The sequence below is a fragment of the Scomber japonicus genome, chromosome 13 (genome assembly GCF_027409825.1).
Source record: "Scomber japonicus isolate fScoJap1 chromosome 13, fScoJap1.pri, whole genome shotgun sequence".
Classification (NCBI taxonomy): Eukaryota; Metazoa; Chordata; class Actinopteri; order Scombriformes; family Scombridae; genus Scomber; species Scomber japonicus.
In genome coordinates, this window is record NC_070590.1 from 25,791,466 (window position 1) to 25,815,359 (window position 23,894).

General features: G+C 39.7%; 1 protein-coding gene across 1 annotated transcript; it reads right to left on the minus strand.

Moving 5' to 3' along the window:
* Nucleotides 1–9,159: 9,159 nt before the first annotated feature.
* On the minus strand, nt 9,160–17,914 carry ripk4 (receptor-interacting serine-threonine kinase 4). Its single transcript, XM_053331955.1, has 8 exons — nt 17,650–17,914; nt 14,885–15,176; nt 13,872–14,020; nt 13,580–13,629; nt 12,347–12,505; nt 12,004–12,119; nt 11,093–11,333; nt 9,160–10,948 (listed from the first exon to the last, which is right to left on the minus strand). The coding sequence occupies exons 1-8, from the start codon at nt 17,829–17,831 to the stop codon at nt 9,693–9,695; spliced, it is 2,445 nt and encodes an 814-aa protein (XP_053187930.1). The 5' UTR covers nt 17,832–17,914; the 3' UTR covers nt 9,160–9,692.
* Nucleotides 17,915–23,894: the final 5,980 nt, after the last annotated feature.

A 23,894-nucleotide genomic window follows, 5' to 3' on the forward strand; every position in this document is an offset into this window, starting at 1 on the left:
TGAACCACTAGTTCATAAGAGGGGTGAAAACAATCATTAGGAGTTTTAAAATGAGATTCTGCTTTTCATGAAACACATATACAATATGTTAACGCTTTACAAAAGTAATCCAAGTAATTTTGTAACTGAACTACATTTGCTTTATTACACAAGCCGATTCTGGCAGCAATGGTCGTAAACACACCCCTACAGTTAAAATATAGGTATATCCTCCAACCGACATCAAAACATTTCCATTTCCATAGCAGAAAGGAATAAGTCAGGGTTTAACTATCCTAACTTACAATACACGATATACAGCAGTCAACGAGGCAGTTTCTCCTTGTTGAATAATAAGTATTAGACTTTGTGAAAGGCCTTTGGTTTGGTTGACTTCTCCATGGACATATTTTCGGTTTTCGTTCTGCTTCACTTAAGCAACACGTGGGGAATTCCCACGGAAGAGCCAGAGGCACGGCCATTAATAACAATACCTGTACTCGAATTTCTATATGAGATTAACCTATAAAGCTGTGACTTTAGCAGTGAAGTAGTGCCTGTAGAAACTTGAAACGCTCACCACACCCATAAAATAAATATTAATTCATATTTGAAAAATATTCAGATAATCAAATTACACTAGTTTTGACTAAGAAGCAGACCAGTCTTTATTCTATTACCTATACTGGCACAGTGGTTGGAGTCTGTGGTTGCATTACTCCATCCCTTTCCTATATTAATTACTAAACGCAAACAGCTAGAACTGCATCAGCATATCATCACTTGTAATGATGTAGGCCTGGCTGCATAGTGGCCCTTTTTCCTTGAAGTGAGTAATGTTGGCCATCAGAAATATAATGTTATGCTAAAACAATGACATGACAGTAACACCAGCTCTTCTGCTCACAAAAGACTTGTGAGTCACAACAAAGGCTGCAGAAATGTGTGACCTTGTCAGAGGTTGTCATCCATCCTCAGATAATGTATTCTGACTCCGTCGTTTGGCCAACTTTACACCACACAGGGAACAAGTCTTTGAATTTTGTATTTGCCAAAGGTTGTTCTTGGATGGCTGATAATTGGGATTTGTTTTTCTGTACCACAAATAACAAACAATAGAAAAGAAGTGAGGGAGCAATCTTAATCATGCCATACAGGTTATTTAGGCCTAATTCTCTATGAAATGGACTGCACTGATATTAGTTATCCATCATTCACTATTAATGATTATAGACCTGTGGCAATAACCTCACATGTCAATGTTTGAGAGGATGGTTGTGCAGCATCAGAGGCCTGGCTGGGATCTTATTTCCTGGATTCACTACAATTTGCCTCCCAGATGCATGTGAGTGTGGAGGCTGCTGTAATCTTCCTCATGCACTTGGAAAAGCACAGAAGCATTGTGAGAGTTATGTTTTTTGACTTCTCCACTGCACCATCCAGCCACACATGCTTGGAAAAAACTGTTGTGGAGTCAATGGAGAGAGAGGAAGATAAGAGACTAGATGGGTGCCATCCTTGAAACCACTTCCTACACTGTCTATGATCAACTATGGCAGATGGGGAGTTCCTCCAGCAACAGACTTATCCAACCAAAGAGCAATGTGGAGCACTTCTGGCGCTCCAGACCAAGCCAGGTGTGACCTCCTTTCACCCTTCTCTCCAACTATAGACTGGCTTATGTACCCTCCACATATACATATACTGAACCCAGTAGTGTTAACTGACTAACTATTATTACAATGCACGTTTTGACCACAAAGTTTAAACATTTCTTACACCATACCACACAACTACTGAACCATTCTACTATTGTACTATAAATTAATAAAACATACTGTCCTTTTCTTTTTTGTCATATCATTGTTATACTATGCTATTGTACAGTTTTATATTAACTCATATATATATATCACAATGTACAGTGTTTATGTATGTGTGTTTATATATCCATTATGTGTATAAATATATACTGTATAAATGTATAGATAATCATTATTATTACTATTATTTAACATCCATTATATTCATTATGGATACATACTAATCTAGTGTATGTTTAATGGCTGCAGACTCTATGAATATTAATTCCAAACATACTTATGACTATCTACCAGCTTCACTATAATTGCACTATTGTTTTTTATGTATTTATGCTAATTAATTATGGTAATATACTGTAAATAGAATTATTTTCCTTTTTATTATCTGCATATGTGTTTATGATCTGTATGTATCTGTATCTAAAGTCTATCATCTGCATTCTTCTTGTGCTTCTGTAATGCTACATAATGTAATTTTCCTCCAGGGATCAATAAAGTTTGATCTGATCTCATGAGTCAGTATTTTACTGAAAGGCCCTACAATTTTTTATGCCAGTGTGTGTAGCTCAAGGGAACTGTTGTTTCAATTGTAAAGTCATAACGTGTGTGTGTGGGCTCGACATAATACACAGTGATATATCATTCAGCTTACAGTGTGTCAGTTTGGTTTATCCTGTGTGTGTCATGTTGTGGTATTTCATGGACATCAACCAAATGGTAATGTCAAATAAAGCCACTCAGCTATTTAATGTATGCTTAACTGACTGCTATTAGACTGCAAGCATTGCATAAACAACACACCACACTTTTATTTTTGCAAACAAGAGCAAGGATCAATAATAAACATTTACTGTTGTGACTTTATAAAAAGAAAAAAATGCAAATTGCCAGTGAAAACAAATGTATTGACTGAAGGTTGTTCTAGACTGTGCTGGAATGTGTGACTCAGTAATAATTGTCCATCATCCAGATGCTTTACAAAGAGTTTCCGCCATCTCCTGGCCAAAGAACGGTAGTACAACCACCACCAAAAACCTTCCTGCACTTTCAGTTTAAGATACATGAAAGTAAAGACTCAAACGATGACCACTGGCCTCAGATTTATTTTGTTCTTTGGAAGCAAGCAAAAAAGGTTTGCTTACTTCAATATGTTTCAGACAAACCTGCCTTATATGAAGACATTGCTTACATTGAAAAACTGCCAACAACTACAGGCTATGAACTATTACACACTTCCTGAGTTAGAAAGCCAAATCATAGACAATAGGCAGGGTACAAGTTCACATTGTACTGGATCTGTTTAGTCAAGGCTAAGTTTGTCAGGCCCTCTGGCCTTTCTGGCAGCCTTGATGCAGCCAACTGTGTAGACAGCTTTATTATGTATCTAAATCCCAGCAGTACACAATCACTTTGTGCATGCAGGCTCAGAATTAAGCTGTTATCAAACAATATTGCAACTATGTCCCAACACATATGCATATGAGTGTCTAACAACATTTGAGCAGTAAGACTCACAACCAACAAAACCAACAAGCACACTAAAAAGACTATATTAACATAAGCTATGAGATTTACTACCATCCATATAAGACGACATTGTGTATTGCTATAGTGTTTCTTGAGATGAACGTTCAGTAATTATGAACATGTCTCTTTATTGTAAAGTTGTAATCAAAGGTGCCAAGTCTGATGTCACCAGGAAACAAATCCTGACATGTCCTCAAGCTGCTCCATCAACAAAGAGGAGGGACATATGTTGACATAGTGGCAGTAAACTGTAGCGCATTTTACCCCTGACACACACACACACACACACACACACACACACACACACACACACACACACACACACACACACACACTGTGGACTTTAACCGTAAGCGTTTGATGATTATGTACCAAGTAAACTGTTCCTGGATATGACTTCTTCAGTATAATATAGCCACTTCAATCAACATGATAAAAAAAAATGTTCCCCTCAACTTGATGAACTTAAAACTTTCTGCCTCTCATATCTATCACAGTGTTATTTTCTATGACTTGACAACGGGGTGTTCACCCTTCGCTCAGTTAACCATGAATCTTGTATTTCATCAGTGCTGAGTGCGCCCACGTCCTTGTTTTCACTGAGGCTGCATCCACATGTCGCAGCACGTCTCGCGTCTCAGGAGACACGGTCTGAGATCTTGTTCAGCTAGTTCTGTGAGCTTAAAATAAGGGGAAAGGGAAAAAAAAGTGGGGACAAAAACAGCCCACAGCGCTCAGTATGATCTTTATTCTCTCAGCAACCAGTCGCAGAGTGTATAACAGATGTTTTTACAAGTTTGGCTGCTGCTTCTGTTTTAAGATGACCTGCCATTGAAATGTATTTGAGGCAAAGGTGGGTTGTGGAGTTCAGGAAAATAAGATAGTTGATTTTTTGTTTCCATTGCTTTACCCTATAAATATTTCAGCCTGCAAGTTGTTAAGAAACCATTTATAATACCACAGTATCAAAAACTTTGTATCACTGCAATATTTTATGGTTCACAAGGCCTCTGCTGTTTCATGACTCAGCCAAACTGAAAAGTTCAATCACAGTCAGACATGCAACCAGACGCCCCATCTGATAAGAAGGAAGTCTTACACTCTTTGAGTCACTCACTGATCATAAATATTATCCTTATTGACAGTTCGATTAGCAGTTATTAAGAAACTAGCTTTTTAGTCGGAATATAGCCGTGAGTGCAATATCTGACTTCCAAAACTGTGGAACTTTACTAAGAGTGTTAACACACACACACACAATGTCAAAAGTCATGTAGTCATGTTCTGCTGAAATATTATACATCAAGACATTCTCACTGATTCATTTAGACTATCTCATATTGATATACTGTGTACTTATCTATTACATGCTTATGTAGGTGTTGAAGTATCTCAACAAAATGCATTATTTGCCATTTCCAAACCAACTGCTCTTCTTGTGAAGTCATACTGCCTTATAGCTGAAGATTCACCCTGTACCACACTACCCTCCATATTACACCTGATATTACTTGAAAGCCTTTGATTGTGCTCAGGGAAACAGATGAACTTTTACCCACTATATTACACATCACTGTGTTACCTGTTTCATGCCCTCTAAGTCCTTCTTTTGAGTTCTTGACAACAAAGGTCTTCATTGAGTAAATACTGCTGTCATGTCGAGTGTTGAATGTGAAATCTCTCCCGGGGAAATCTACAGGCCCAACCTCTTTTTAAAATGTATTGTTTATTATTTATTTATTTCAATATCATGATCACTTTACACAGCTTAACCTAACAGACCTGGCAGACATTTTTTATAGCATGTTACTTCACATCCTGTCAGTGAAGAAACACACACACATAATTCATATCTGAGGCTGTAGATAGCACCCTTTTGTGCTGCTCCTCATCATAATGGAGTCTGGGCCCCAGGCTTGCTTCTTTGACTTCTCCCAAGGCCCTATGACTAATGTGATTGTAGTGACTGACTTCATCCATCATTCATCAGGGTGGAGGTGAACAGACTGAACACTGAACTGAAGAGAACTCAACAGACCAATGACAAGGAAATGACTCATGTGCTGTATATGCTACGATTAGCAAACTTTACCTCCAAAACTGGATTAAAATGTCATAAATATGCCAAGATTACAGCTGGTAGACATGTATGATTACCATTAATGAAATGTCTACCACACTACTACAAAACAGTTTTCACCATATTTCAATAAGAAAATATATACTGAACATGTTTTAAACTGCGGTGGAAAAAATCACAATTTCTTTTGCTACTTTATACTTATATTCTATAGTAATGTTGTACTTCTTACTCTTCTACAATTATTTTAAAGCTATAGTCACTACACTCCTGCAAGACCTTTACAATACCCTCAAAGTCCTGATTTTGGTCACCCTGCTTGACAATCAGGTACCTCTAATATCACAGTTTTAATGACTAATAGATGTTGGACTGTTCTTAGAAAGACCCACCTAACCACATAACCAAGAAGAACCTATGTCCTATCTCTCTTGTTGCTTAAACTGCTGTGCACACTATTTCTGATGTCAAGTTAGCTCTTTTTAATCCAGAATCACTTTATAATAAGACATGAATTTTCAGTCATTTTATTTAATTAGGTCCTCCAGAGCTCATGATCAGTATGTTGAGCTAGGTGTTGCACAACTGATTTAGATAATCTTGCACCATTCCCATTTTCCTTTTATCATTCACCTACTGTACCACCTTGGATCACTGAAAGAACCTGTAGCATGAAAATAGAATGTAGGGAAACTTAGAACTAGTGACAGAAACCAGCACAAGCCTATAGTTTCTCAATAAAGATGATCAATCCTGCTTGTCCTAAAATCACATTACTTCAAACACAGATATTGACAGTTTTAACCTATTTAATAGACACGATTGAGGACATTCAATTAAAGCTTCACCCTCTAATTCTGTGTCTGACTGCAAGAATTAACACAAGCTATTTCACATATTGCATGATTAAGACCTCTGGACATATCTGCCAAATCCTTATTTGATCCCTCTGACCATATCAAATATAGACTTATTTCTAAGCTTCCTTTTATGTCAAAAATCATGGAGAAAGTGGTCCCGAACCACTTGTTGGAAGTCTTGATCAATCACAATATTTTTCAATCATTTCAACCAGGTTTCTGAGACAGCCTTTGTAGAGTCATCAATGATATCTTGATGAAGGCTTATGCGGGCAAATTCTCAGGACTGATTCTGCTTGATTTGATCTGCATTTGTCATGGTGGATGATAGCATTATTATTGAAAGGTTGATAGCATGGGTTGGTTTCTCTGCAACTGGCTCTGCGCATACTTCTCAAACTGAAATTTAGTTTAGTCTGTTGTCCTCTCAAGCAGTGTCTGTGTATGGTGTGCTGAAAGGCTCTAGTCTAGGACCAATTTTATTCCCTTGTTTTGAGCCATATTTCACAACAGCATGACATTTTGCTTCATTTCTTCTCAGCTGTACTTGCAATTAAGGATTGTGTGGTGACTTTTCTTTTCTTGCTTTAAAACTGAAATCCTTATTATAGGCCCTAAGCACACTTATGGCCAAGTTCTGCCTGCTCTTGGCTCTCTAGCTCAGCATGTGTTACCCACTGCTAAGAACCTTGGAGTTATTTTAGAGTGGAATCTCACTCTCAAGTCCCATGTTAAAAGGCTAGCTGAGTCATGTTTTTTCAACTTGAGAAATGTCTATAGTAGTGGATCTTTTATTTATTTTAATGATCTTTAAAGAGGTATTCATTCATTTCATAACTTCTCATCTGGATTATTTTAATGCAGTGTTTACTTTGCTTGGCCAAATGCCCATGCCATGGTGATTATAAAATGTTATTCTTGACTTTTAAGGCCCTGTATGGTATGGCACCGATCTACCTGACTGAGCTTCTAAATCACCAGCATGATCCTCTGATAAAGCCCTGTTAGCTTCAAGGTTGAAGATCAAGGGTGACAGGGCTTTTGCTATCAGGGCTCCAACTCTTCACTATCAGGGCTTACTGGACTAACTTAGACCAGAAAATTCACTGTGTTCTTTTACATTTTCTCTCAAAACTTACATCTACTGTATGACTTTTTCTTAATTATTTAGCTATCTGTAATTTTAACATTACTTTTAACTGTTTTATATAATTGCATTTATCGTCATTTTATATTTGATTCCTGCTCTTCTTCTTTGTCCTTGCTTGTAACGCACTTTGTAATGTTTGTTGTTCTACAGTTCTACATGAACAAAAGTTATTAATAATTAGCTATAAATAAACTACTGAATAGTATATAAAATAGTTCAAATTAGCTCCACCTCAATCTGCTACAACATTAAAAAGCTGCTTACACATTAATGCATCATTATATTATTAATAATACTATAACCCTTACTTGTAGTACAAGTGAAGACCTGTACTTTAGCTTAAGTAAGATTTCATTTTGGTACTTTAAGGATCTGACTACTTTTTCCAACACTCACTCTAACTTTTATAGTGAGTTCATTTACAGAAGGTTGCCAAAAATATCACAATACTCTTACTGTACTCCACGAACCTAACCAGGCTGTCTCTCAAACACAGCAGCATTCTTGAAAGGAGATAGAATCTGAGATTGGGCAACAACAGCACATTATCTTCACCGTAGCTGGAGAAGGGACACAAAACAGTGTACACAAAACAGAGGCCTCAGATTACACACATTTCAACAGTCATTTTCTGGGTCTTCTCAAACCTGAGCTATAAAAACAGGACAATTACAAACACCAGCCACTCGCACACAGTTTCTCGGGTTACGAAGAGCCGAGCCCTTGAGGCGTCAGAGATGGCATGTTGGTTTTAGTGAGTGATGAAAAGTTAAAGTGGTGGTCTGAAGAATTAGCCAACAGGCTGGAATTGCAGGTAGAACATCAATGCCCCTTCCCACTCATCCATCATCTTGCAGCCTGTGATCCCCCTCGGGGGCAGTTCCCATGGTCTGTGCCAACCTGAGCATGCTCTGTGGGGTCTGGAGCTGAGACAAAATAATAATAATAACGCTACAGATGAGGCTGCAGATGCAGACATGTCAGCTCCGCCTAACATCTGGGCTGATAATTCCTACACACATGCAGGTGCAGCAGTGGAAAGAACTCCTTCTGAGTCACGCTGACAGATCCTGAAAAAAAGACACTTTCTCTTACAAGCCCGCAGTAACAAGAGCTGTTGAAAAAAAGGTTAAAAAAGATACTTCAACTTAATTTGGATAACCAGCATGACTTGTGGTATAACATGAGAAGAAAAAAAGGCACATTGATTCAGGTTCAGCAATCTTTGTTGTAAATTTTAATCCTAAAATATAATAATATAATAATATTTGTTCTCATATTCAGTGATCAAAATTTAAAAGTAGTAAGCTGTCACTAACGGTGGAATAAAAATCATTGCAAAACCTGATTTTTCATCTGCATTTTATACTTTTTGAGAAAATACCCATATTTTTCTACAGTAATAGAAGTATCATTCTGAATCTGAGTCTTTTGTAAATTGTGTACATTATGAAAATTATGTGAGTTTTTAAAGGTGTGTAAACATAATGTGGGTGGTATTCATGCTTATGTCTCACTGCATATATATGAATGCATATTTGGGGCCTTTAATCATTTATTATCATGGTAATGATATGAAACTGACACACTAACATTTTATTTTTCAGAGGCAAATCTTTGCAATAAGCTTGAACTTTCTTACTTGAATTCCTCCCAGTTAATCACCTGTATGACTTCAATGTACACATTTCAGATAAATGTGTCATAAATGTGAAAAAAGCAACAAGCAAAATGAAATGTTTAAAAGTGTTTTAATGGATGATGTAGCACTGATATGTAACAGGTACAGAACACTGAAAGTCAACGTTTTTTTAATAATGCAATGGCTCTGATGATTTACAGCATTCACCTAATAAAGCCTGTGACTGAGGTTTGTGTTCTATTAAATATAACTTACAGGCATACCAGCTGCAGTGCAGCATATTTAAAAAGGTCTCCAACGGTCACATGCTTCCTAATTACATTTCAATATACAAAATGTGCTTGTTAAGTAAAAAAACTGTGCTTGTTAAGTAAAAAAGTAAACAAACGTCTACATTTTAAGACAACAGAGGGTATTGTACTCTATTTATACTTTGTATTTACAGTATACATATTTACATCAAAGCTTTTCCAACCATTATAAAATACCTACAGTGCTAAAGGGGCTTTGAAGTTTTAAAAAACTTGTCCAAAAAGGTTTGGAATGACCACCCCCTCCCCAACTCTGAGGCACCAATGGAGAATAAGACATTGAACAGTTCTGTACAGTTTTGGCAGTTTTACTGCTCATGTTAGCAGGGTGCTGAGGCGCACTGCGAGCTGGCAGCCTGCGGACTGTCTTTGTTGTGCTCCGTCAGCTTAAGAATGACAACTTTCCTCTGAAGCCGTTTAGTCTCCGGTGGTGCAGGTTCTTGTTGCTGTTCATCCTCTGGTTGCACTGAGGTCTCAGTAACTAAGTCCTGGCATTCCTGTGGCAGCAGCATAGTGATGATGTTTGAGTATCCACCCTGTACTGCCAGGTGTAATGGGCTGAGCCCTTGCTCATCTGACAGAGTGCCACTGTCTGGACAGTGAAGGAGCAACTCTTTCAGGACTTCACAGTGTCCACTCTCTGCTGCTAGGTGGCAGGGAGTGCGTAGCGCCTGGTTGGATTTGTTGGGGTCTGCCCCCTCTTCTATCAACATCTTGACTGTGGCCAGGTTGCCACGCTGGGAGGCTAGGTGGAGAGGAGTGAGTCCTTGGGTGTTTTGGGCGTGGATATCCGCACGGTGTTTGATCAAGAGTCGAGAGGTACTGGTGTGACCTGTCTCTGCTGCCACATGTAGGGGTGTGTTCAACCCAGCAGACGTCAAGTGAACATCTGCTCCGAGTTCAATCAGGATCCGAGCCACTCTGTACTGCCCCCTCTGGGATGCCAGATGCAGCGGTGTGCGGCCGTCTGTCGTCTGCCCATTTACGTCAGCACCTGCCTGCTTGATCAACAGCTTCACAATGCCCAGATGCCCTTGCCAGGCAGCAAAGTGGAGCGCCGTCCAGTTGTCCTTGCCCTTGATTCGAACCTCAGCACCACGGCTCAGCAGCACCCGGATAACGTTCTCCTGGCCGTGCTGGCAGGCCACATGAGCTGGCGTGCGTCCCTGGCCATCGGTCTCATTGATGGCCGCCCCTCTATCCAGCAGCAGACGTGTGATGGCCTCATCTCCGTTCTGTGCAGCCCAGTGTAAGGCTGTGTACTGGTCCTCATCCTTGGCATTGACGCAGGTGCTGCGCCGACCAAGTAGAAGTTCTACCAGCGGCTTCAGGTGCTTCTCTGTGGCCAGGTGGAGGGGTGTGGAACCACGGGCATTGGCAAGGTTGGGATTGGCATTGTTCAGGAGGAGGAACTTAACAGCTTCCTCATTGGCCATGGTGATGGCGTGATGGAGTAGACTACCTCCTCCATCGAGTAGAAGATCTACATCCTGAGGTTGGAGGATCTTCATCAGCTTAGCAGTGTCCTTGGTCCTGATGGCCTCACATAGCTTCCGTTTTTGGACCTCTGCAGAATCTGGGCGGTGAGGGAGAAAATGATGAGTTTGAAAAACTCAAAGAAACCATCTAAAAAGCTCTAGCTGGGATTGTTTCTTTCATGAGTATTTTTAAGGTTTCTATGGATAATAGGTGAAGTTGCAGTTCTATAATCAGCTCTTACCACATGTGTTTTCTTTCTCAAAAGAAAGTGTTATAGAGTCTTGGGAGGAGAAGGCTGAATCGGCAGAGGAGATACCAGACAGTCTCTTGCAAGTGTTCTCTTTGCTGTGGCAGCTATCCTCCTTCACTCGGTCAAAGCTCCTCGAGATCCCAGAATCCACCTGGCTCAGCAGCTCTGACAGGCTGTAATCTTTTTCTGGCAACATGGCCGACTTTGGACGCACTGGCTTGTTGTCTTTAACCTGTAAAAAATCAGATAAGCACATTTGAATGAGCTGTACTTTCACACGCTGAACATTCCATTCCATTAACAGGTAAATAGCAGCCACTCTTAATCATAGCCACTTATGGTATAATAAGTAATGAATGTTGACACTGTGATAATTTGGTGAACTTCAATTTGATCCGGTCGAAATCACTTCAGCGCCCACGTAAGTTCAAAACTGCTTATCTCCTGTCCTTACAGGCTGATATCATTCAGTAACAGCTGTCACTTCTCATGATCTGCATAATTTATCAGTAGTCACGTACATGACAGTAAACACCATGGAAATGACCCAGCGCACAGGTTGAACAATCCCATCAGTCAACATTCCTCTTTGGTGATGTAATTGTTGTTCAGGATCAAACATTTACTCAACATATGACTTACAAAGTCATAATCATGTCTGGAGGACCTTTGAGATAAGCCTTTCCTTGTCTGGGCTCTTAGTTATACATTAATGGAAAATTCCTGAAGTCAAAAACATTTCTTGACAATCTTGTCACTTCTGATGACAAGATGGATTTCAAAGACTCTCATTACTCATTTGTTAATACAGATACATGGCTACCTTATTAAAATATCATAGCTCTCTACTTAGTTTCTAAGATAGAACAATAAAGGAAACACAAGGCTTTTTGGTGTCGTACCTGGTCAGCCGTGAGAGCGTCACAGTGCGAGGGCTCTGGCTCTGATGTAGATGGGGTTGGAGTCTTGTGTTCCTCTTGAGGTTTGGAGCACAGTTCCTCAGCTTCAGAAGTGATTTCTGTAAGGACAACAGCTCTGGGTCAGGTTTCAGTAATAGCGGAGATGGGATTAGGGACTACAAAAGGATAATCAGCACTATAACTGGGAGACAAAGACATCAATTTAACAGACCGCTGCACTTCAAGTGTGTGCATCTAGTTAAAAGCCTAGGATTTAATTGATGTTTTTGTGATAGAAAAGGAGGTGATGTCATTTATTTGAGACTGAGTAGAGAGACTGGCTTACCCTGGAAGCTGGGTCTGGCATCAGGGTTTGTGGCCCAACAACGCTGCATGAGGCTCAGGAACCCTGTACAGGCTGACGGGCGACAACGTGGCACTGACCCCAAGTCTGGACGCACCCCTTTCACCACCTTCACCATGATCTGCAGGATATTATTCTCTCCTGGGAAAAAAAACAATCATATCGTTTAGTTTCATCACCAGCTTTAGTCATGATGTAATAATGGAATACTATGATTTACGACAACTTAAACTAAAGATGGGAGGCGCCAGTGCAAATATAGATAGTTATGTGCCGTTTATCTTCATCTTCCTGTGTGTTAAGATAAGCGAGTTTGTGCTGTAATTTCCCATGGGAGCAAGACAAGAAAAACTCCCAGAGTTCCTGATCTGGCCTCTTTCTATCGGACTGAGGGATCAGACAAGTTAATGATTCAGAACAAACACGTAGAGGCTTTAATCACAGGTACTTCACCTCCTATTGTAGCCATAATACCCTTCACAGGCAAAGGAGGAAGATGGGAAGGGATGGTCACGAGGCTATTCCTCACTTGTTAATTATGTCTGGATCAACACGGGCAATGCCGATGCCAACTTGGCTACCCCCATTTAGACACTGGTCCTCAAGAGTGAACTGCTACCTGATACGCCTGGGAAAAAATAGAGTCCTGCCAGTCGGGCCCTGTCTACCTGCCTGTTGTGGAATTCACCAAGTAAACATACAATACAGCAGCTTGTACACACACACACACACACACACACACACCTTAAGAGGAGTTCCCTGAAGTTTTCACCTGGAAATAATTAAAGCTCATTTCTCCCAGGAGAATCTAGAAGCGTGAGGAGGATATAAATAAAAATAGTCACGCTAAATTTGAATTATGAGATCGTAGTCAGATGTGTGCTTATTAAGTAGAAAAGTAGTTATACTGTCTCATCATTATGAGTCAGAATGGGCTGGGAGTTGTTTGAAACGTGTTGCTTGGAATAACTTTTTTTTGTTAAACCAGATTTTGTAGAACAATGGTGTGACGTGATCATCTCAGCACAATGCTAAAAGTTACTAAATCATATTAAGTGATCATAATTTTGACATAGGCTAAGTACTACTTGTTTTGTCACTTCTCAGTTTTTAGACAATCTTGACACAATAAGCTTTCAGTAAAAAAAAAAAAAAAAAAACCTTTCTCAGAAGCCTAAAAGATTATTTTTTACATATTTTCTTTAGAAGTCTCACCTTGGTAGGGTTTCTTCTGTGTGAGAATGCCCCAGATGACGATGGAGAAACTGGAACAGAGGAAGAACGAAAATGAAAGATGTCAGTTCAAGGAAAACATTTTTAACATGATGCTTCTGTCGAGAAACTGTGGGAAAACTTGTGTTAAATACAATATATATCACACCAAATGTGTATGAATTACTGATATGATGACTGATATGATGTTAACTGAACATATAAAAGTAGGGAAAAGTCAAACAGACAACCAACCAAAAGCTAAATTCACAGAAAAATGAGCTAAAAATCCAACCTGTAAACGTCATGCTTGGTGTTCGACACTCTGTCCTTCTCGATGATGCTCTCAGGAGGCAGGTAGGCAATGGTGCCGCAGAAACCGTCCCTACTGATGTCATCAGCCCGTGACAGGCCGTTCCACCGGGCCAGGCCAAAATCTGATATCTGAGACAGAGAGAGATCAGATAAGAACCTCTAACAGAGAAAGCCCACTGCCTTTCTCAGAATAAGTCAAGACAAATGATGACTAAGTTTGCCCGCTGAGTGTGACAGGCAAGCTAAGCTCTTATTATGTGCACTCAGTGGTATGATGAGGGCAACCCAGCCATGTCCCAGCCTGTAGCAGAGGAGAGGCCCTTCACATTTGCGCACCCACACATATACGCACGCACACACAAACACACACAGAGGGAAATTTAATAGGAGCTGAATTAATCCTGTCAGGACAAGCCCGGGTGAGGTGTTTACATCCAGGTATTAGAGTCAAGAATTGATGGTTCCCACCCACTGCTCTCATTACAGTTGAGCTGTTTAGAGGTTGGACGGAGGCTGAGAGACACCTGTCTGCCCAGAGCGTGTGTAGGGCTGTCATTTTAAAATGAATGAGAATAGTAAAGCAGCTCACGGCTGAAATTCCTTTAAAAAAGTTAAAACTGTGACTTTTAATGAGCTTTGAAGCAAAAAGGGTTGTAGTTTGACTTCAGCTCCAATCTGCCCTCCAGGGACAAAAACATTATAAATAATTACACTTAATTTGAGTTCTATAAATATATGATTCCATTATGATGATTAATGATGAGTTTGACTACATATTTGTTATTTTACATATCCTAACTATCATAGAAAAACTTCAGATTCCTGTTCTAATTAATCACCATCAATAATTTTAAGGGAAAACAACCAAAGATGTATCTTGGCCCTTTTTAAATCCACATTGTAACCACATTTAATGACCTGCATTTTAATATTTTCACTCACTGCAGGCAACAGAAAGGTATTAAACATGCATCTTTGTAATAAACTATCTACCTTGACATGATAGTGAGCATCCAGCAGGATGTTGGCTGGCTTCAGGTCCAGGTGGAGCAGTGGTGGGTTCATGCAGTGTAGGAAGTTCATGCCCACCGCTGTCTCGTGGATGATGCGGAAGCGCAGCTCCCATGGCAGAGGCTCAGTGGCCAACAGGGTCTCCAGGGAGCCGGTCTCCATGTACTCCATGACGAGGCCCTGTGGGTCTTCACAGATCCCATAAACAGGCAGGATGTATCGGAACTTGGCCGCCTCCATCTTCTTAGCCTCCTCCAGCAGCTCTGAACGCTCCCTGTGATTAGGAAATATGTGATTACATTACATTTATGTTACCTTGCAGTGATGTGGCATTTGTATTGGCTTCAGTGAGTCAGGCTCTGAAGTACAAACAGACTGCAGCTGAAATGAGATGAAAGATTGTTTTCAAGGTCATCATTTTGTTAATTAAACGTTCCACTTCTTGGCTCTCAGTTATTTACCAAGTCTAACTTCTCATAAATCATTAACCTAATGATTCTGAGGCCATGCTCTGCTCAATGAGCTGTAATATTTGACATAACTTCTGTTTCAATCCAAATTCCAGCTAAGCTCACATCACCCTTACTCATCTCTCAGATATGCAAAATGTATGGTTAGCACTAACCTCAGAGGCTGTGAAAGTGTAGAAGTCTATAATTCATTTATGATTGTTCATCCAAATATGTGGATTGAGCTCTGAATTGTCCAGTGGCTCTCTTAAGACCTTGAGGACATTCCAGCTCAGCAGAGTGCAGGAGGCTTAAACAGTGCTCTTGTTCTCTATTGCTCAACCTTTGCATTGCTTTATCAGTTCGCTGGTCCTGCTGACATACCTCAAACACAACAGTGACCTCAGTGCATATCTTAAGCAAAGGTTGCTTTTAAAAATGCAACCTCTTAATGAGGACAGATGAGAGTAATATAAATCTAAAGGGTGCCTTCATAGGAATGTGCTTCAAAGGCAGAATTAAGTGAGCTGCACTGATATTTTTGTTTTTCCACCATCAATAAAATGAAATGTGGAGACTCCTACAACTCCTTAGAGTCTATTATGTGCGGGTGTATCAGGTTACTAAGTGAGTAGTGTTCTATAGGAGGGAGCCCGGCTATAATTGTCCTTTATAGTCAGCACAAGCCAATGAGGCACAAGCCATGAAATCTAACAGGCAGGAAGGGCAAGCACTCATTTGCTGAATCCTTCATCTAATCTGAAATGCTCCTCAGTAGCTCCTCAGAACAAAAACAACGTCCCTGCTTTAACAGAGAGGCCTGGTAAGACCGGTTTTACAGCTTCTTTTATTGTGTGCGCAGCACAGCGGCAGCCTGCAACCCAGGCAGACAGAGGTGGCTTTGAGTACCTGTGCTGGGTGTTATGTGCGGGTCAATGAAGACTTCAGTCAAATGAGTGTTTGTGCACTTTGCAGATGTTTGGGAATGATAACATCACTGGTTCAGGTTCAGTGGATGCTTTGAGTTGCAACACAGGTTGGGGGGGGGGTGTCAAGTCCTCTTTTTTAGGCAATGCTGAAATCTCAACTTCCTGTTTGTCATATACCTGTTTGAAATGCTTCAGTGTCTATGACCGGATAAGAGATGAGAATCTGCTGTCACACAACATCTCTCCCTCCCAAAGTACAAGAAGTCAGCTGGGTGATCAGTTTTAGCTTTATATTATTTAAAAAACAACAAGTGCAACTCTGCAGTTTCTTAATGCTAAATTGCATAAAAATCATTTCAGACATCAAGCAGTTTATTATTTGAACAAGCCTTATTTGTCAATCATTAAAAAACATGTCAGGATCTAGAGAGTTATGTTTCATAATTCGTCAGAGCTTCTTGGAGCTGACGATGAAATCAGTGTGTGTTTTATACACAGCTGAGGAGAATGGAAACTTCCACTGACAGGCGAGTTGCTGAAGGGGTCGACCTTCAATTTTGGCTTACATACAGTAGAACCTGACCCTTATCACCTACACACAGAACAATGGATGAACACACACACACTAATATATACACACTAATACAAAATGTGAGATCCATGTAGAGCAAAGCAACAATATGATACAAAGTCATGGAAAGCGTTCTAGGAGTTGGGTAATCTTTAGCAGTGCCTGGGGGGAAAAGACCACCTTACTACCCACATTGAAATGTTTACTCATTGAAATGAGCCCCTCCCTGACGCCACTGTGCCATAACGTCATTATTTATTGGGAAAATCAGCACTGAACCTTTCATGTTTGGGTCTGGTTAGAATAAGTAAACAGCTACGGCCCTGAGCAATGTGTACTGTCTTCTGCCCTGAGGATGAATCAGCATGTTTAATGCTCCCTGCAACACAACTAGAGTGTGTTTAAATATATAAACGTGGCCTCTTGTTTGCTGCTGAGACACCTTTACAGCTGCACTGTGAGCCCAGACGGGCAGCAGGTGACTCACACACCCCTTGGTATTCACCTTTTCAAGGACTGCGAAGAACTGAATGACTTATTGTCAGAACAGATATAATCTATGTCTGTGTCTGCCTTATATCTGGACATCAGCTGATAAAAATGTGAGACATAAGACATATTTCAACATATGCTATAAAGAGATACAAAGGTCCAAATACAGAGGCAAAGAATAATGAGAACTATGCCAGAGATTCTACAGAAGCCTGTAAGGGTAAATTCTAGTACACTGTTTTAGGTCATTTTATATACACACACAAAGATAATAATGTCAAAGCTGCAGCAACAGATGTAACTTACTTATCATCCACATGAAGGCAGGGAGGGCACTTGATAGCCAGCCATGTTTTCCACTGTACGTGCCGGACTTTGTATACTTGTCCAAATCCACCTGAACCTATTTTCTCCCAGCTACCAAACTCAGAGGAATCAAAGGTCCTTAACAGCCCCATATTCCCATGTGGAGAATCCGGGGAATCCATATCCTCGTTGAGAAACCCTCCAGCTGGGTAAACTCCTCTTTTATTCGTTTCCAAGGCACAATCTGGGGAAGTGATCACACACACCAACCTGGCTGCTTGTGAGCTCTTCCTTGTTTTTCCTCTGGTTTAGGTCTGTGTGGCTCCTCCCTCCTTTCAGGTGAAAAAAGGGGTTGGGCCTGAAGCTGTGACATTACTTCCTGGGTTTTGAAACACAGGGAAGAGACAGAATATTTCACTGAGGAAACATGACAGCTTTGGTACCTTTTTTCTTGGCAGATGCCCTGAAGTCCTGAGCTTTATTTCTGCCATGAAAAGGAGAGAACAATCTCTGTAATGATCCCGAGTCCACGGACTCAGGAATGTGGCATTTCATAAACACTACCTTTGTTCCAATGAAGGGAATTATCCATCTGAAGCCCCCTAGGGTAAGAAGAGGGAATATGACTTTACAATAGGTGGGTTACATGATATCAGTCAGAAGGTTTAGGGAATGTGTGTGTTCATCTTTTCAACACAGCAGACAGGAACATCAAGTTCTTTTATAGTTTTGATATTTTCTGAAATGTTCCAGTGAGAGATTTGTGTGTTAATGACTAATTCTGTTTCATTTCTAAAAAACAATATAATTCAAATCTCTTTCTCCTCTGCTTTAGAAGTGGTTCAAAAGAAGGATCATTCCACTTGGATTTGCACTTGTTCTTCATTTTTGGTGTGTGTAATCATATCTCAAATGCACCCGATTCCTTTTCCAGTGGACCCTGAAATTTGGCTTCTGGGTAACTTCACCAATTTAAACCTCACTAACACAAATCATAGGAATTATTACCACATAAGAGATCACTAGAGAAAATGTTAAGAGATACACATGGCTTTATCAATTACAAACATTCATTTTGTGCCAAATTGACTTTGCTGCTGCATGTGCAGATCTTAATTTTATCATGTAAACAATTATAAAAAGTCAAATTTCACATGAGTGGTCTCACAATATCTCTCAATTGTTATGCTATTATTATTATTATTATTATTATTATTGTTTATAGGTTGATTTTTCATCTTTACTCTGTCTTGTGTTATTTTTGGTCTGCCTTGATTGTACAGTATATGGCACTATTATTATGTGCTGTTGTTTAAAGAAAAAAGTTCAGTGCCTTTTATTGGATTTCATCCTCTTGTCCTACAGGTGCACTCTACTCAATTTTATACTATTTTAGTCCAGAGTCAGAAATGAAAAAAGGCCCTGGAGCTGATATAGATTTAGTGTTTTCCTCAAGGACACATCTTATCAACTAGAAGTCTTAAACCTGCATCCTGTGGCAGAAGACGGTAAATGATTCATTTTTCACTTATCATAAGACAAGGATAAAGTAAAAGTTAAAGCAGCCTCATCTCCAGTTATTCTGTTTTATCGGCCGAGCTTCATGTAATGAAACAAATTCGTAAAGGACACAATACTGATGTCAGTTATATAAAAGGATGCATGGCTACATTAATACACTGGGAAGAATCTTTGCTGTGAGACCCTAAATGTCAGACATCAGATGAGAAATGTCATGCTGTTAGACCAGAAACCTTTGCTCGCCTTAGGCACTGTGTGAAAATGATTGGGATAGGAAGGGAGCTGGTTTTCTGATTAGTTTTTTCTTTAGATCCTGTCCCATATAGATTAGATATAGGCTTTAAGAATTACTCCCCATTACTCTTTTCACATTATGTGATGTTGCAGCCTTGTGTTAAAATTGTGTTAATTCATTTTTTTTTATCCCTTTAATCTACACTCAACATTGAGCTCAGGTGCCTTCTATTTCTCTTGATCATCTTTGAGATGTTTCTACACCTTGATTGGAGTCCACCTGTGGAAAAATTCAACTGATTGCACATCATTTGGAAAGGCACACACATGTCCATATAAGGTCTCACAGCTGACAATGCATATCAGAGCAGAAGCTAAGCAATGAGGTCAAAGGAACCGCCTGCAGAGCTCACAAACAGGATTGTGTCGCGCCACAGATCTGAGAGAGGCTACACAAATATTTCTGCTGCACTAAAAGTTGCCCAAGAGCACAGTGACCTCCATAATCCTTAAATGGGAGAAATTTGGAACCACCAGGACTCTTCCTAGAGCTGTCCGCCCGGCCAAATTGAGCAATCAGGGGAGAGGTGACCAAGAACCTGATGGTCTCTCTGGCTGAGCTCCAGAGATCCTGTGAGGAGATGGCTGGGAATGTTGGCCATATTTCTTCCAGGCAGCTTCCAAAGAATGCAGCGTTAATATTAAGAGGAAAGTTATATTTTAACAATAAGAGAAGAAACGATCAAACGATCCTCCCTTCCTTGAGTAATAATTAAAAACATATTGCCCTTCAACTTGTCTAACCCCATCTTCTCCTCTCTTCATTTCTGCACAGCCCTTTTATTATCAGGTTATGTAACAGCTCTTTTATATTTTTTCAACACTTTGCTTCTGGACCTGGGTTCCTATATTCATTTTGATTTTACCTGCAACTTATCCTCAGGCTAGATATAAATATGTCATCGAGGAGGCTGCTGAGACAATAAGCAGATTGTATTGATATTGATCCAGGCGAAGCTGGGCTTCATTTCATGCTGCTAGCTCTTGTCACTGCAGCTATGATCAGTGCCCCCCCCCCCCCCCCCCAAGGCAGCTGATCTGCACACACACACACACACACACAGAGGCATTAACACAAACAGCATCTAAAAAGGTGAAAGTGTATCCCTTTTGAGATAAGGTTCCACCTGTTGTGTAAATACGTTCACTAGTGCCCGAACCCTTCCTGTGGGGCGGCATCAACACCTCTTGATCATTAGAATGAAAGAGGAGCTTTGATCGGCGAGCTCTTTTCATCTGCTTTACGGTCCTGATTAAAAAACAAGAAAATAGATCAGGACCATCCACTTTCCTTTCAGTGTGAGAACAAAAACAGCTGCTTTTGTTTTAAATTCAAATGAGCTGGAGTGGTCTGAGAACATCAGTGAGAATGAAGTGCCAAACTACCACGACAATAAAGATGAGGCTAAATCCATGTTAGGAATTGAATATGTCACTACTAAATCATTGCAGGAAGCGATTAATGTCAGTCACAAGATGTTACAGTATAAAAACCAAATGAACTGCAATCAGACACAGGCAGTCCTACAGTAAGTCTCAGCTTGTGACAGCATGTTCACTGATGGAGGCTCAGGTATGTGTACTGACACACACATTTCCAGTGTATTTTATTCTCTTATCATCGTTTGATCAGTCAGAGTGTCTTTGAAGTACACATCTGGGCGTACTAATTATTCTAAGAGTGAAGCTGCTGATGAGTAGTAGATAAAGAATGTGATGGTCTTTGTATGAATGTTCAAATTAATGCAGTACTTCACAATATACTGTTTAACTGTGTTTAGATTTATTCTTCAACATTAGATTTTTTAGGGAAACACATCTTTATGCATTTTGAATAACTACTGTTTCTAACTCCTGAATACTATTTATATTTTACCTGGCGTGTGCTCGGCTTTATCGCCCCCTACTGGAATTTTCAGATTAAAGCATTCAGCTCTGTGGTGAGACTTGAGTGTTCAAACTGTGTCGAAGTCCGATATTTATGAGAAAAAGGAAATTATGTTTATATGTTTCTGGCACTGAATCTGAGGCCCATCTAAGCTAGAGCTAAAATAGTCTCTTCATATTATTTTTTTTCCATTGTTTTGATGCATTGTTAGATAAGTCCAGCTTTAAGAACAGGTGACGCAAACACCTTAACAATTCATCCATGCAAGCTCCAAAAGGTCAAAAAAGCTCAGAACTCCTCATACAGTCAAATCACATACTGATGTCTAAAAAAGAAAATACTGGAGCTGCAGGAAAAAAGAAAACTCTAGCTTCTTTATCAAAACAGTGCATCAAATCTTCAGTTTAAACCTGCAGTCATAAAGTAGTGCTACACAGATTTAACCACATACTTCAGTCTGTGCTGCTCAGTATCAGTCCTGTACTGCAACATTCTCTTCAAACAGACACCTTAGATCCAGTGCCTGATTTAACATGATGGATTAGAGGCTGTACATTTCACATAGAAACACTGAGGTCATTGATACTGCAGTTTCTCCTGAACTACTGCATTGCAACTTGATGGGAGCCTCACAATGCTTAATATGACACTGTAACCCACACATCCCTACATCCCAGTTGCTGCATTACCTACACTCTATGCTTCTGTGATTTTAGTTCAAACCAAATGACTAACCTGCTGTGTCCCTTCATAAATATTATAGTCAAAGTTTTGTACCTCTGCATATTCTCCCACAGTAAATGAGGCAACAAGAACAGATTTCTGCTTTCACAACTAGGCTGAAAATATTGGGAGCAGAAGACTCTTTTGAAATCTGTACTCTGTACTTGAGTCAATTTTTTGCAAACTGCATTTTTTATGTGAAGATTGTGTAAAAATCTAGCTGTGTGAGCTCCAGAAATCATTAAAATTTCAGTGAGTACATTTGAAGCCAAATAAATGGGAGAAAAATGCTAAATTGCACTTGATTCTCAAAGTGCTTCCACATTTATTTGTTCTTTTCTAAATACTGTGAGGTCAGTGCTGGGTCACAACATATCTGTCTGTTATTTAACACTGACAGCTGTGTTTGAACATACCTAAGGTTACACAATAGTCTTACATATGCAGAGTATTAAGGCCATGAATGAACTGCATTGTACTCAAGGTTTGTGATATCTTGTTCCTGCTTATCTATACATTATCCAGTTGTGAGGATTTGTATGTTTGTCTAAATCTGTAGAAGATGCTGAATCGTTATGCAGATTTTTGTTCTGTGATACAGAATTTGACTTTATATGTGTCTTGTGTCTTTGGAAGGCAAGCCCAGAGGTTCATTCCAGGAAGCAGGTCTAACCCTGAACTCTGACCTGATGAACCATGAGACAGGTCAAGAACAGCTGATCAGTTCAGTCCTCTGAATGTTCTTCACTCTGACGTAAGTCCATTAGTGGTGAACAACAAAAGCAGTCATTAATGGAGCCCTGATACTATGAATCACCATGGCAACAGGTAAATGAAAGGCAGAGCCTCTATTTTAATCCAGTGAATGTCAAGATATTAATGCATGTGTATGTGCACGGTGGACATTTCACAGTTTTATTCAGGGTTGTCCATTAATTCATCAACTAACTTAATGATGTGTATCAGGCTGCAGCTACCTTACATTTTAAATATATTTGTTCAGCTTTAATCTGATAATAAAAAAATAAAACAACTGAAGATGAAAAACATAATTAAAGATTTAAAAAGATATATAGATCAAAGACACAGAGACATCACTGCAAGCTCTCAGTCTTATCCAGTAATAATGTGTTTGGTGATTTGAATTTGAAAAGGAAAATAGATTTTTAAAGTTTAGACATCTATTTGTATGTTGGCTCAGCAGTATTGAGTGATGCTGCTTGGTCCTGCTGACTCAAACATTAACATATAATCTCCAGTATTACAGGAATGTTCCATCAATACCACCAACCACATCATGAATGATAATTATTCATTGATTCTACGTGTCTAAAGCGTCATACCTATTTGTTTGATTTACACATAATGTGTAATAAACATGTCAGTGCAGGAGCTGCTCTGACAAACTGACAGCTGCTTTGTGCACATTCAGTGTTATTCTGAGCTGAGGATGAATGAATGAGGAAATTAAACAGCCGGTCTGGCTCTGTAAGAGGGAGGAGATAGAAAAACACTTAGGGTTTGTAGAAGAAAACCTGCCAGCGAGCAGGTTAACTCCACAGTAAGTTACCATGGTAACTGACCAAGAGTTGAAGTTGAAAACAGAGTTTCTCTCATCTCAAGAGTTTTCACTAAACCTTTTTTCTTGAATACACCCCAGAACTCTTTCACGAAATTCAGCTGTCATATTGACTCCCCTTCACTGATTCATTCATCCTTCATTTATATTTCTGAATGAAACCTTTTAAAAGTCTGCAGAATCTGACTATGCAATACATGAGTCAATGAGCACACGCTTTATCTGCAACACACACATACA